Raw genomic sequence first — 16,430 nt, forward strand, 5'->3', positions numbered from 1 at the left:
ACTGTCCATTACTCAAGGTTCTGACAGAGGATACAGACTGCAGTCCCCTTCCCACACCCTCTCCACAGTGGGTGAGGCCAGTTAGAGGGATGGCGAGATAAAGGGATGCAAGTAGGGTTAAAAAGAATATTATTCATTTGGGCCGTGTTGTGAATAATTTATCTCTAGGATGAAGAGCAGCTCTGGATCCATAATGAGGTGGAGGCCACTGTGTGAAAGACTTTTATCTTCCATCGTCTAAAGGCCCCTTATCCCGGCATTAAAAATCACCAAATAAAATCTTCTGTGCAATTTTAACTGTCTCTCTATGTACTGTAGATCCATATGCCCAATCACACACACACACACACTGATGGAGATCTCAGAGCACAACACAGCTGCATCTATCAAAACGAACGCTTTTCACGACAATTATCGTCAGGGAATGAGAAACAGCAACACTCGCCACACGCTGCACCACAGCTGGATTAGCAGTGTATGCATCTGCAGCAGCAGCAACACGAGCACTGGCAGCAGCATCTGAGTGGCAGGAAGAATCAGTCAGGGAATCAGCCTGAGAGACGAGTGCTGAAGGAGCGAGAGGAGCAGCAAAGACAAGGAGGCAGAGGAAGAGCAAAAGAGAGAGCTCCACTCAGTCTGCAGTGGTTTGATAAGACTTATTATTTCATTATCTCTCCCTGGGCCTAGTCCTGAGCTGGTGCACACGCGCACACACACACACACACACACACACACACACACACACACACACACACACACACACACACACACACACAGTGTACGCATCCATACTGATTCACATACTGTATACACTCAGAAAAGATAGAGAGGGGGGAACACAGATTAAGGCAGTTTTATGAAGGGCAGGAGGAAAACAGGCCACAAAGCACTTCTCGGTAAACACAGAACTGCAAGAGAAACAGTTGTTCCACCTTTCACTACTAGCCTATTTATTTGACTGTGGTTCATCGTGCACACGCGCACGCACGCACGCACACACACACACACACACACACGCACACACAGCACTATGTGTTTGCAGTCTTTACAGAGGTGGTTGCATCTGCCTAGATGTCATTAATGTGACATTTTCAGATTTTTCCTTTGATGTGGACATGATGAATAAATATTTTCAGAAAAGCAGAATTACGATTTCAATAATATTAAATGCTACTCTGACACAAAGATATGTTGTTACTATTTGTTTTCTATTTGTAAAAAAAAGTTTTGTGGCAGCAGTTGATTATCCATCACAGTCCCCAATGTAAGCTAATTTAATTTTTCAGTCACTGTCAACAGCTTAAGAGGACCTGGACTCTGTTCAAAGTGTGGTGGACTGTTTGATGTTAGCACCACATCCTCAGTGGGATGTTTGTCCCCATTAGAGATGTATTTGTCCTGCTGTCTGGCACTGGGCCAAGGAGAAGCTGCAGGCTTCTTTTCTCAAAACTCCAAACCACCATCACTGTCAAGCTTGAAATGCACATCATACACACCTCCACAAATATGGATAAAAGTGATGGCTGGCAGTGTCAACTCATAATACACTGGAATTTTGATATTTGAAATTTAAGTTTTACACTCACCTTTAACCCAACATTAATACAATTAAATTTTGGGTTTAAATAGGAATTCAGAGGTTTTAGAACTATATCAATGAAGTCCAGAGTATGCTATAGTATAGCTAAAATATAATTATTGCAAACTATTTAAATCAATGCAATTTTTTTCCCAAAAGGAAGAATTTGAGGACACAAAAGAGACACATCAAAAACCTGCCAATCACCTGCAGCTGACAGAACAGGGCCAGGCGAGGTCCGCACTCCTGACATGTTCAGGGCATGTCAAAACAAAGACATGACAACAGATGTGGGTTCATTGATGCATATCAAAAATATGCAATGACAGGTACTGTAGAGCAACACACGACGAAACACATGCACACTGAAGTGCACACAAATAAAATCTGAAATGCAAAGGTCCGTTTCATTACTGTACACGAGCTGTCACACATCTGACAAACACACAGTGTTCTCCTGTTAAGCTTCCCTGAGTGTTTTCTCATCTCGTTTCTCAACTTCCCACACTTCCTTCCACCACTTACAGTATGATGTGAGGAAGAGATGCAAGTGAGGAAGAATCACATATTTTGTGAAATCAAACATACTTTCCACTGAAGCTTCCTCTGTAACCGTGGCAGTAACTGATGATGATACACAGCTGTGTGTCTGGGAGTTTGAATTTGCAAAGATAAACATGATGGTCTGTCAAAACAAAAGAGTGCACAGATAGGACTGGAAGTGTTTTTATTTTTACAGCTATGTCCTCATCCATGATAGGAGGAAGCCCTGTAGACAAGACACGACTAGTGTGGACCTGAATAGAGTGAAAACTGCTTTTATGGTTCTTGTAATTCAAAGCCACAATTTTTGAGATGGGAATATTATATATGTTTTCATTTGAATAGTTTAAAGTTACAAACATGTGGCATTATGACATTACTTGACATTTCTGTAAATGTGCCAGTTAAGCCTAAACAACGTTTCATCAGCTGGTTTATCCATGTCTATTTCCACGATCTTGTGTTTCCTAGCTCAAGTTTCCTATGAAGCGCTTCCCTGCTTCTTCCTTCACAGAGAAGGATTTAGGAAACTGATGAACATAATTCAGTTCTGAATCCCACAAGGGTAGTAGATGAAGTCTGTATGAACCAGTCATGTGCTGTCAGATAAATTAGCTCACTTCCTGCTTAAGTGATAGGCATACATTAATAGAGCAGAAAAGGGTAAAGAATGGGGGTTGGCAGAGTGGAGGTTGGACTCACACACACAACTGTGCTTGAAGGACAAAGTGGTACATACGGGCGGACTTGAGTGCATGAAAAAATGAGTGGGCACTTATAAAGACCGGCAAGTTTAAATAAAAGGAAAAGAGCAGAGTTGAGAGTAGGCTGTACGAGTGATACAGTAACAGCTTTGACATTTTTGCAACGTCATTTTTATACAGCTCTACAAAGTGCCAGGTACAAAGGGGTGAGATGCTGAGAAGAGAGAGGGCAAAACCACGAATGCTTCCTTCGGATAACGACTGCAGCATAATTATACAAATGTTCAGAAGTTGAGGAGTAATCTTTAAAAACTAAAAAGTTTTTCTTCTTTTAATTTGGCATTTGATTTGCAGTCCTTTCTCTTTAGTGACCCATCTCCCCCCCTGTTTCCCTAGGGCAGGTGGAGCTCAGGGGGGAGGGGGCCTGGTGGTGCTTGGCAGGAACCATGTGGCCATGTTCAGCCCTTCATACTTCATTAGTGTCTCCTGTTTGTTCCCTACCCTTTTTTTTTTCCATCCGGTCCCATTCTACTGCCATCCCAACCTCATTTATCGCCACAGCCTCGCAAGGAACTCGCTCTCCGTCAGGGATGTCCAAAAAAGCAAAAAGTGTTTGTGTGGAAGAGGAAAGGTGTGAGTGTGTATCTGTGTGTTTACACTCTGAACCAGAGCTAGGCAGTAGGAATACAGAGTGTTGAAATCTATACTTTCAGGTTTTTCAAGTTACCTTTAATTATGTTTCCTAATCAGATGTGTGAAAGACATGTATATGCATTATTTCTGCACCAGTTAAGCTTGAGCATCCAAATCACTCCATTGCAATCACTCCACCTAACAAACAAAGGCACAACCATCACTGCAATTATTAGGGACTGATCTTTTGTTTAAAATAATGTAATATTTTGGGGCATTTATGCATATTCACACATACAAATATGCACTGAAAGAGGACAACCACACATGTGCATCTGCCCAGGCAAAAGCTCTCTTCCATTGTGGATACTCCAAACCCGCCTCTGTCCCAATAAAAGCAGCAGGTGCGCGCACACGCACACACACACACACACATGCATGCACGCACACACCTACCTATATATATATATATATATATATATATATATATATAAACCAGGAGAAAAATGAATAAGTGGTTGTGCATTGCAGACTAGTCTCTGTGATCCTTTTAGCACCCTTTCACTCCCTCTTTCACTTGCAGACCCTTACGACCTCATCCCTCATTCCAGCTTCACAGAAGGCCCTTGACTAAGCAGAATGGTGCGAGTGTGTGCGTCAAACACAGCTGGCTTAGTCGGACTCGGATATAGAAGGAGTACCATGGAGCTAATGGGGTCACAGGTTGTTATGGGGTCACAAGATTACAAAAGCAATTGGTAAAGAGACTCTAATAAAAGATAAATTACATAAGGTCAAAGAAACATTGTGTTTTTAATAGTCAGAAAAAAAAAGATGTATTTATATTTGCATGTAGTCTTCATCTTGGATATTTCTATTCCACACTTAATTTGCTAGATAAACAAGTTCTTTAGGGTAAATCAAGAAAGGAAATATATCTCCACTATGGGCATTATGTATCTATGTATGTGTGGAAATCACATTTACACCAGCAAATTGGGTAGAAATTCATCTGCTATCTCAGACTGATTGGATCTAATGTAACGGTTTTCCTGACCCAACGGAGCTTGAAAGGCTGATAATTGAATGAATTTACCTACTGCTCTCTCTACACAGGAGGCAAAGGAGAGTATTTCCTCACAGACAGATAATACCACAGCTGCAGCATTTGCAGTAAATATAAGACATGTCACAAAATTCACTCTTATGTTATTCTAAACATAGCCAAAGCTAAAACCACATCCCATTGTGCTGAAATGTGAAGACTTCAACTGGGTTATTCTCACAACTTTGCTTGTTTCTCATGCTCCTAAACCATGGAAAGAGGCTAAAGATGCTAATATTTAAACAGCAGAAAACCCACCGCTTGTTAACTATGCCCCAGGAGAAAGTGCTCATGTTGGCTTTTTTTTTTTATCATACCCACACAGAGCAAAACATTTCTTATGGTCCCTCAAGGCAAACTGAACTCCCACAAGGTAATTACAATGTGGGGAAAACATGGTCAAAAAACAAATGTTTACTTGCCATGTGAGGTGACTTTCACCAAGGATATGCTGAAACACCACGAATGTATTCATTGCATTGGGGAGCATTTAACGGCGAGCCCCTTGCACTGTGGGACTCAAGCCAAGGCCTTGTCACTGCAACAGATCTGTGATTATTGTATAAAGCCGACCAAGGAGGCTTTACCTACGAGAAAGAAAAGCAGAGATGGAGGGAAGATCAAGGATGAGAGCAATATTGAAGAGGAGAGAGAGCACAGAGGAGGGACAAACTCGAAAGCGAACAGATTGAACGTGTCAGCGCCCCACTTTACAGCAGATGGGGATTTCATAATATACAGCTCTCCTCTTGTTCTCTATTTACTATTCTTCCACTTAGGCTTAGCGAGAAGCAACTTTTTAGTGAGACTGTCATGGCTCTTGTCTAAACACATTCATTGTCTGCCGCAACAACAAAACAACAGCAAAAAGTGCACCCATTTCAGTGCAATGATATGAATTTGTCATCAGCAGTATATGGTTACTTGTGTCTATAAGAATAAATAACAGCAAACAACATAGGCAAACGAAACCAGAGGCTTTACAGCGAAACCGGGTTGACACACAAAAACAAACACACCTCCTGCTGTCTCCATCCTCAAGGATCGCTGGGGGTTCAGGCGTAGAGCACCCGGCTTGGTAATGAGGGAGAAAACTAATATTTGGAGTGCATTAATATTGTTGATCCGAGGTGGCGCTGAGGCTAAACCACCAGCCGACACTTGTTTGTGAAATACGCTGTTGTTTGTGCAGTGGGATTGCGGCGGCAGCCAGGCTGAGAGCATCACTCAGCCATATGCTGGGCAGCTGAACCCGACACATCCATCCTCAACCTTCTATTACTCGTACTGTACATGCGCACAGACGTCCGTAGTTACACACATTACAAGCAAACAAGCGAAATCAGATAGATGCTCATTTACAGAGTCGGAAAATGTATCTGATTTACATTTTTCTTTTCTGAAGTTTCTTGGCTTTTCATCTGTTTCTTCTCTCTTTCTTTTTGACAGTGATGAAATTAATCCTTACAATCAAAGAATAAAATAATTCTGGGCTTTCCTTACAAGACAATCATTACCAGTTTTGTCTATGAAACATTAGAACATATTTGATATTTTTTTTAGATTCATTCTGTAGTTTCAAAGTTTATTTTTTGCCGTTTTATTTTTTTTTAATCTGCGGCAATGTTTTTCTCCTTTTTCATCTTTAGCATTTTCTGAGTTGCCGTTGTGATGAAAGAACATTAGAGTCTTGCAGCAGGATATGTACGTAAACATGAGTTGCATTATGATTATTATATTTGTGATTATTTTGGGGAGAAAATCCACTTTTTTTTTTTACACTGCAGCATTATTATGAAGTTTTAAAGTTCTAAATGAATTAGTTGAAATGCATCTTAGTACATAATAAACTAAATCTGTTGGTAATGCTATCAAACCATACTTGAAAATTCTAATAAAGGGCCCATGTGATTAAAGACAACATAATCGCCAATATATAAAACTTTCCAATACAATGAATCATAACATTATCTAAGAATTAGAATCACAGTGATGCTATAGGTGACACTGGTTAGAAGTCCATGGCTTTTCTATGACCTTTTAAACAACAGGTAGGATTTGGAAAGCCCTTAAGTACAGTGGATTCCCTGCTGCAACAGAAAGCAGAGCAATAGAGGATAGAGGCTGATACACTGTAGGGATGTTGGCCTGAGGTCACTTGAAGGAATCTAGCAGGGTACATGGGGTGTCACTTCCATTCATTCCTGGCTCCACAAATCTGGTTCGTTGTTTTATGGGTGAATCCGATGAGCAGAGGGAGGACATAAAAAAAGAGGGCAGGTAGTGAATTGGAAATGCTTATTCACAGCTACTTTATCTTTGTCCAAGGAGTGAATGTGTCTCATTGCTGACACAATTTCTAATGATGCTTTCTCTTCTAACAGGAGTCCAGCAACGACCTGCTGATCGCATTGTCTCCTTGTCTCAATCACTAGTGTGACACCGAGGCCAGTGCCAGGTCACGCACACACAGATTTCTCTTGTGTCTGCGCCAAAGCAAAGGTGACAGGGATGACACCATAACAAGGATGACTCACCCTTTCAAGCTGGGTATAAAAACGTCAGCCATTTGTGTGTGCCAGCCCTGGACTAATTTGTTTTGACTGGAGAAATGTAAAAAAATAAATTGTAATTGCCTTGTTATTTTTTCCACTTGCTTTGTCCAATTCTTTTTTTGTCCTGACTGTAGGACATCTAGATCCTGGTGGACAGTGCGTGTCGCTATTAATAACTGTTTTTTTTGGTGGTTTTTTTTTTTTTTTAGCTCTCTTACCTCACTGGATTCCCTGATTAAAAAATGAAATGAAAACTCTAATGAAGCTGCTATCTCTCTGGTCACCAAAATTTCCCCAGCGTGTCAAAGAAGCCAGATGTGGTCCAGTCCCTAACCTCCTTTAAAGTCCCCCATTCACCCACCACATACACACTCCAATACCAGATATCCCAGTGCCTCACTATCTCACCAGAGCCATTCTGGCAACAGCTTCCATACAGATTGTATCGTGAGCGCAGCATTGTCAAGCTGCATCAAGGCCTGGTGCAGGTATTAGCACATGTGGCTAAGCAGGGAGGCTGCATATTGAATTACCACTCAGCCTCATATGGGCAGAATGCGAAGAAACACATGTGTAGCTGTCGCTAATTTAATGAGCACATTAAGCACATCAGCACACTCACCGTAAAGCGTCTGCACAGACATCTGCATGTTGTCAGCATAAGGAATCCTCTACTGGATACAAATGAAACTGCTGAATTCATGTTTTTTGCTCTGTGAGGAGTCAGTTTAAGGTCAAGATCTCTGAAAAATATCGGTACGAGATTGTTGTCTTGGAAAAAAACGATTTTCCCGGTACACTAAAAATGTATGACCGTAGTCTTCAGATGGAGATAAAATGTGTAAATCTACATTTTTGCATTTGAGAAAATCTGGTCCTTTGTGGAGGCTTGGCCAAACTGTTGAATTTCAGCCAGCTTTCTTTGAAGAAAAGAGGGACCTCGAAAATCCTTGTTCTCATTGTCCTTTCCACAGCTAGATGACGGACCAAGATATCAACTCGGTATGTGAATATGATACCCCAACACATGATTAGTATACTATTATTATTTCCAAACAAACTCTGAAAAACCTGCAAATTGAACTTCCTGTGAGATCTAACAGGCAAACACAAAATAACAGTGACAAGAGACAAAGGGAACTGTTAGCACAATAGCATCACAGCTAGCAGGCTGCAGTTGGCCCAAATCAATAGTTATTTACTCCCTCCAACTGGCTTGGGACAGAAAGAGAGTGGGAGAGAGAGAGAATATGTGTGAGTAAAAGAGAGATGCTGAGTAACAAGGCAATCAATTTCAGTTGTAAGAAAAAGAACCTAAGTCCAATGCTGCACGGAAATGAAAAAATATCTGAACTAAGAAGCAACTAATAAATGTCAAATAATGTGTTCTTTTATAATCACTCCATCCATCTTGCTATATGCTGCATATGCTGCATGGTATGTCTGAGCAGCCTGCTGGAAACCAATCAGGTAAAAATCTGGTCTCTGGACCTGGATGATGCTGCCCAGATAGGCAGTGCTGCAGAGGAAATGGCAGTGGTATTCTCTAGAGTGGAAGGATGAATGGGGAAGGGAGATCATTTAAAAAGTGTGGGTATGAATATGTGCGCCTACATGTACACATCTGTGAAAGTGTGATTGTGTTTGTGAGGGTGCTCAAAAACCTGTATGAAGAAGTGTGTTGGAGAGGTGGAGAGTTCTGCAAATGAGGGACAGTACTGGCAAGCCTGGACTGAGAGAGACAGAGATGGTGAGGGCAAGGAGATAAGAGAGTCACAGCAAACAGCAAGTCAGAACAAGTAATGGAAAAAGGAGGGGCTGAAGTGAGAGAGAGAGACTGAGAGAGGTAACAGGGTGGGCATGAATACCTGGGTAATTCTGAAAGGAAAAGCAGGCTGTCTAGCCCCGACATAACATTGTGAAGCCCGAACCGGTGTTGCTCTGTTGTGCTCAGACTGAGACAGCATGGACAGACATTAGAGGTCACATCCCATCCTAAAACAGCAGCCTTGTAATTGAATCTGAATTAAAGCCAGTTCTCAAATAATCCATCCCACAGATCATTGCTGAGTGTGTTACAACCAAAGCCTGAGCTCTGCGCTGTACAGTACATTAAAACCCTTCATTACCATGAATACATCGCCTAACAAGATATGAAGTGCCACTCCACATTGGATTCTCCTCTGCGCAAGGAGAGCCCAATGTACCCTGGGATACAGAGAGAGACGGGGGAGAGAGGATGGGAGGAGGCACATAAAGAGAGAAAGAGAGGGAGGCGAGATAGTCCAATCACTGTCAGCGTCCATGAATTATACATAAGTTGTAGTTTTAACACTGTCTGCTCACTCCCCCGCTTTGTCACCATTAAATATTCACACCAACATCTTTGTAGGCCATTGTTAATTACTCATCACAACAACGAAAGGTCTCAGCCGGAAATTGCCAATGCCAACCTCCATTAAAAAGTGTATGAAGCTTACAGATAGCACTATCAGATCAAAAGGCTGGTTGCATGTCCTCTTTTTCCTTGGCAGACACGGTCTGGGTTTTGTGATAGGAGTAAAGTCAGGGTTACACTTGGTACCTTACGCAGATCTACTAACCATTTCTCAGTTCATGTGATTTGAAAATGCACAAATAGCCCCCTGTTAAACGAGCAAAGGTAGATCTTGTGTTTGAGAAGCTTTTATGCACACCCTCCTGGTTGACCCAGAACACAGAACAGAGAAACGATCACACTGCTACTGAAAACTGGTGTGCTTGGCATGTGTGGAACTACTGTTGGCAGACCAACAATCCAAAAAAGGTTTCGAAAGATCAGAAAGAAAAGATTGAGAAGTTTTTGAGAAGCTGAAGAGTCAAACTACTACTGGACCTCACCAAAGTTTAGGTAGGTAGGTATTTACTTTATTCATCCCCGAGGGGAAATTTTTTCGCTACATCAGCATACAGAAGCAATAAGATAATAATAGAAATAATAGAATAAAATAATAGAATAGAATAATAGAAAAGCAATAAAATAGCAGTAAATAGCAGTAAAAAATATAAAATATAAAATGCACAGTATATACAGTACATTATATATCTATATATATATATATATATATACAGTACAGTATATATCTATATATATTATATACAAACAAACCAAGAAACACAGTCAACAGTGTTATTGTACTGTGATGGATTTTGCCAGAGGTGAGTTATTGTACAGTCTTATTGCAGTGGGCAGGAACGATCTCCTGTATCTGTCCTTGTGACAGCGGAGCTGGAGGAATCTTTTAGAGAAAGTGCTCCGCTGTCCCTGCAGCAGGTGGTGGAGAGGGTGGTCAGGATTATCCAATATGGACAATAGTTTGTTCAGCGTCCTCCTCTCCACCACCTTTTCCTGGCTGTCCAGTTTGTAGCCGATGATGGAGCCTACCTAGAAACTACCACAAAAAAAAGCACAGCTAAAAAATTGTGTATTTGGATCAAAGGATCAACTCACCTACATGAGTCAAAAAATGAATGAAAAAAAATAAAGGTAATCTCACTTAACCGAGTTTTGGTTTCATGTACAAATGTTTTGAAATATCTTCTGCCAATAATGTAATACAAGGGAATTCATATACATGAATAAAGCAGGAGGGGGCGGAAAACTAGTGGCAAAATATGGTGTTTTAGTTTTTTAGTTTCACTTAGATGTAATGCTTTGAGACTCACTTTATGCTGCAAGTACATTTTTGTTTCAGGTTTAGTTATTATGTATAATATTCAGCCTTGGTGTTACAAATAATCACCTGTTTCCAAACCTTTGAATCTCAAACCACATATAAATTATACAGACTTAAGGCTTACAGGATTGGCCTTGATTAATATTGTCAAAGTCACCTTCCTGTAGTACATAGCTTCCTACCAAGTGCCATTTAAGAAAAACAGAAACAGAAAAAAATACGACAGTCATGGACAGGTTGTCTAACAGAAATAATGACTCTTAAATTGACACTATTTCTTTGATCACTCTGAAAAATGTTAACTGCTCCTGGCAACCACAATTGAAGCTTTCCTGTCAACTTAAAATGAAGTTGGCAGGATGGATATCCCCTCCCCCACCCCCCCCACCCCCGTCCCCAACTAGAAAATGGGTAACATGAAGACTGCGTGAAGCAGAATAATGACTTGAACAGAAATGGAAATTCTGTCTGTTCTTGGGGCCACAAGTATGTGGTCAGCATTCACAAAAGAACTGTGAAAAGTTTTACGGTCAGAACTTTCCAAGATGATGTCTTTAAAGAATATGTACTCATATCTCACCATTACATCTCATTAACTTAGTGCTTTCTCTCTCTCCTATAGTTTTTGATTTTTGTTTGGTGTCTTTCCACACAGTTCCCTCGCTCGCGTAGTTTCAGTGCTTTCTTTTACAGATATCCCTGACCATGGAGCGGCATGTCTCTGGTCTCTGATTACTGGCCCCACTGTTCTATTCTCTCTCGGCTTTCCCCTCACCCCAACTGGTCGAGGCAGATGGCCGCCCACCTCCGAGCCTGGTTCTGTCAGAGGTTTCTTCCTGTTAAAAGGGAGTTTTTCCTTCCCACTGTTGGAGGTTTTAATCCTTAAAAAGGTGAGTTTTTTCCTCGTCGCTGCTTACGTGGGAATGGTTTGGTTCCTCTGTATGTCATAAACATCTGTTGTAATGACTTTACCCTGCCCTGAAATAACCTTTGTTCTGATTTGGCTATATGTAAATAAAATGTAATTGAATTTAATTGAACAATGTACTTATAGATTAACTTTAAGAGATGATTGCTGGGCATGCTCAAAATTAGAAATTGTATTTCAAACCTTCCACATACAGACTTAAATCTCAGTCAAACTTGACATGACATTGTGTATAGGGTTATATAAATAAAGTATAACTCAACATTAGATATGCACTGCATTAAAAAAAAAACTACACCTACCTTTTGAAATATGAGGCTAACTGGCTGTATCTGGTAACTTGCTACCTGTCGTGAAAAAAAGGCTTTTCCTCCTTAAACCTATCCGGCAACATCAAATGGGGGTCACAGAATAACACCCGTGTACTAAACACTCTTTGAAAAAAAAAAAAATTCTATCCACCAAGGGAGAGAACAAAGCAAGCAGGCAACAAGAGTTTTGCCCCTGGAAGCTGATATTTACACCCTTTAATCCTGAGCTACTGTAAGCACCAACCCACACGAACCTTGAGCTGTGTGGCTTTACTCTGTTGGCCTGGCTAACAAGGCTGCAGGGACATGCCGCAAAGTCATGAAGCAGAAAGTGCTGGAATTTCTCTGAAAAATATAATCTGTATTTGTCTGAACACGATCATATTTGCACGATCGTATGAAAATCTGTAATAGTGCACTGCCGCGGTTTCATTTTCCCAGTCAGACATTGACCAAACTGAGGGAATTTGGGAAAGTGTGTTCGTCGAGGGTGGTGGCAGTAGTGGGGGTCAGGGTGGGGGAAAGATGGTGTAAACACGCCAGCCTACATGGATTGGGCTAATATCCAGTTTGTTCTCTCTCGCCTCAGCTCCACGGTGGCTGCAACGCAATTTCTTCCAATTGACCTCCCTGCCACCGGCACAATCACTCTCCACCGGAGACACAACGGCCCCAGAATACGGAGCAGCCAGCAGCGCTAGCCTGACACTGGAGGAGCCAGCACTGAAAGGAAGTGGGGATTGAACCAACCACGAGGCAGAAATGAGATGAATTAGAGAGCGAGAGGGAGGAGGCACAGAGAGGTGAAAGAGTGAATTTATTCTGTGGTGTAGTGGCAGTGACAAAGTACAAGCATTTAGAGATCAGCTAAGGAGGAAATTAGAAGCATTACAGGCAGCCCTGGTTGTTTCCGTGCTTTCTTTCTATTTGATTTTTACTTGTTTCTGTCTGGAAGGCACTAATGCAACTGTAAAACTGTAAAGCAACTAATAAATAAAAAAGACAAAACACATTACCAGCTATCCTCAGCTGAAAACTTGTTAGTGAATGATATGAGCATTACAATTACATGAGAGCTGGTTTCGGTCTGTATACAAATGTCTGAAAGTAACATTGCAATAACACAAACATGAGGGAATCACCCAAAAGCCAGGAACTAGATTTATGAGAGCAATAGCCCAGCCAAAGGCTAAAAGGCTTTATAACGGCAAAGGATTTCCAATAAAAGTGAGGTTGGAGCCCTCTAAGAGCAGCACTCTCAAGTAATAGGATTAGTAGAAGTCAAGAGCACGGCCATCTTAACTCTTTCTACTGCAGAAATCGCTGAGAAGCATCTCTGCCACAGCCAATACAGCTGTGCTGATGGTGCAAGAAAAAAAAATCCTGATTCTGCTCCGTGACGCTGAGCTCTGGCCCTTTGAACTCAAACAGACACATGTACAGTACACATGTTGTCAGCCACGGTGAACAACAAGAAGCAGCTGCTCAGTTCTTAGTCTGGATTACGTCCAATTGAGAGTCCAAGGAAGAATTGACGGACTAGAGTTCGAGATGTAAAGAGATTGTTGAAAATGAGTAATATGTGGAGTAACGAATTGATGGCTTCCGGCTTATCTCTTCATTCTCAGTCCATTCAACACAAACTGCTGACTCCACCATGTTTCCCCCAGCTGGCACCACCCTCCCACCCCCTCGCATTTCCACCTCGCCAATGGCAACTCTCTGGGACCTGTTCTTCTCATTATTTTTTTTTTTTTTTTTTTTTTTTTTTATGTTAAATGAAATTAGCGCAATGCATCAGTGAGTTCATTTTTCCCCACTGAAAATCACTTGGTAATCTGCTCTGCACATAAAAGGGAGGCGCCAGGGCACCTGAAGGTCGTCCACATCTCTTTGCTCACCATGCACTTCCTTTTTTCAAACATAGGAGTAAAACCATTGATTTTTTTCTTTTTTTTCCTTTTTTTTTTTTTGACCGCCTCCCTCTGCTGTATCCTCCACTGCAGACTTACTCCTGTGTTCTTTGTCTCTCTCCCTCTGTCTCTCTTTGCTGCTCAGCTGAATTTGTAAGAGGCAGCGTGTTTGGCTCTCCGTTAAACTCAGTGAGCCAGCAGATGAGCTGGGCATACTCACTGTGCCAGTGATTATGTGAATATGAGTGTGGAAGCATGTTGCCATGTATTTGTGCACATAGGTACGTTTACCCACACACACAAGGCACGCTGCTGTCCAATCTGTATACTTAAGAGCAGCTTGCTTCTTTGCCCACAATGCCTCGTAGGGTCATCTCTGCACTTTAACCCCACTCCTTAATGGATTGATGGATCTTACAGTTCCTGATATGGATGTCTAAATTACCAAGCCACAGTCTCTATGTACCACTGCACAAGGAGCACCCCCTTAGCTTTCTGGGAGAATTCACAAAGCTGACGGCACACTGTTTCTTTTCCCCTACAGAGACTTTTCCCCTACAGAGACAAACTCTGCTGCGGGAGTGGAAACCACTGCTGCGGAATGAGCTGGAGGAGGAAAAGAGCCGAGGAGAGCAGAGTGAAAGAACTGTGCAGAGATTTAATTCACCTCCGAGGATATGGCAACTTAATGTATATAAATGCACTACACACTGCTGCATTGGGGATCACCGTGCCTGTCTCAAAGCCAAGCAGTGGAGACATAATACAAGATAATTCAATATATTACTACCCTAGCACAAATACATAGCCCCAATGCTGAAGATGGCCCGCTCTGGCTTATTCTTTGCTGCTGCTGCTGCTGCTGCAGGGGTCATAAGGAGCAGATTTCTTGTGACAGCACGAAATAAGCAGATGAAAATAAAACCATTCAATTGTTGCTTTGTTAGAATTATTATTTACAAAACTCCAAACAAATAGCTTTGCTGAACACATACTCTCTGTTGTACGAGCTTCAAACCCAGAGGCCATGTGCTTTTAGATGCAGAACCAAAAGGTTACATTTATGTCATGTGTTATCAAATATTACTTTAATCTTGTGTTTTTTTCAAACCAAAAAGAATAAAGCTTTCTTTTGCTGATCTTACATTTAAAATATTTATTGTTGTTTTTGTTCCATCTGTTTGCATCTTTGTGCATACATGATGTCAAAAAGAAAATGAGCAGATCAGCAGTGATAACACAGGGGGTGCTGGATCTGTGGCTGTTTGTCTAATCCGACATAGGGACTCTCAATAGGATTCCCAAGCAGAGCTCACCGCCAACAGATTAAGTCTACCCTGACCACCTAATGTCCTCACATCCATACTGGCTTCCTCCCTCACTCTTCATCAGGCCTACATCGAGTTTGGTATCATCCACATGATGCAGACAGCTAGCCACTGTCCCCAGCTATGGGCTTCCAAGTGTCAGATCTGGGGCATGCCATGACACACTCTGGGCTGGCTCTCAGTCCACTCTCACACACTGACACTTTGTTCACTGTCACACTCCGCCAGGACGTGCTAAGAAAGCAAAACTAGACCACTCACTCAATGTGCAAACAGACACATATATAGGAACAAATATATACACTCGTACATCAGCGAGTGTGCATGTGTGTGTGTGTGTGTGTGTGTGTGTGTGTGTGTGTGTGTGTCACACATACACACACACACACACACACACAAAATACCTCTCCTTCTGTAAACTACTCAGCTGGAAGAACACTGTGTCAGCTATTGCTCGGTGGGAGAGGAAAGCAGAAAGATAAAAAGAAGCAGAAAGTGAGAAAATAAGCTCAGATAAAGAATTGAATATGTAGGAGAATTCATGAGGTGGGCAGCATGAGAGATGCATGGCAACACGAAGGAATATAAAGAACAAGAGTGGACTGAGAGCTCAGAGGAAATGGAGACGGCGCGACAGACGAGGTGAAAAGAAGAAAAGGAGAGATGTACAAAAAAAAAAAAAGCAGAGGATCAGTCTTTTCTGGTGCATTTGGCATTCTTCTCGCTGTCCCGTCTCCGTCTTGTCCAGCTTCTCAACTGTGCAGCTCGGCCATTCAAAAGCCTCTCACATAGCCTTTCGATTTGGGCTCCAACATTTTTTTCCACTTCCTCCCACTTCATCTTACTCTCCCCGTCTCTCAGTCTCTTAAGCCCCTACTACCAGCTCCTCAGTGTGTCACTGTCCAACAAAACTCTTGGCACGGGAGAAAGTTTCTGTATGTTTGAGTGCTCTCACATCCCCTCCCGACTCTCTTATCTCCCCCAGTTCACTGTAGTGGTGAAGCATGTACTTTTCTAAAAGCTGGATTACAAGGATAGACACATTTGCATATAATGGAATATATTCAAAAATGTATAATACCTATCGGCTTTACTAAATACTAATCATGCATAAA

At 41.7% G+C, this 16,430-nt stretch overlaps 1 protein-coding gene across 2 annotated transcripts in view; it reads right to left on the minus strand.

Annotated features, from left to right (window-relative positions):
• The window catches only part of LOC138192818 (cadherin-4-like), a 219,985-nt gene that overhangs the window by 177,539 nt on the left and 26,016 nt on the right, over window positions 1–16,430 (minus strand). Inside the window, exon 1 of one of the 2 annotated variants that reach the window (XM_069140498.1) lies at window positions 5,584–5,632. The exons of the other annotated variant lie outside the window; for it this stretch is intronic. Coding sequence (XP_068996599.1) covers window positions 5,584–5,599 — 16 coding nt within the window. The 5' untranslated portion in view covers window positions 5,600–5,632. Of the gene's footprint in view, window positions 1–5,583; window positions 5,633–16,430 lie in introns of those variants that run through there. 2 annotated transcript variants of the gene reach the window in all.

Source organism: Embiotoca jacksoni, unplaced genomic scaffold (assembly GCF_022577435.1).
Source record: "Embiotoca jacksoni isolate LCO1_2020_lvr unplaced genomic scaffold, fEmbJac1.0.p SCAF_9, whole genome shotgun sequence".
Lineage (NCBI taxonomy): Eukaryota > Metazoa > Chordata > Actinopteri > Embiotocidae > Embiotoca > Embiotoca jacksoni.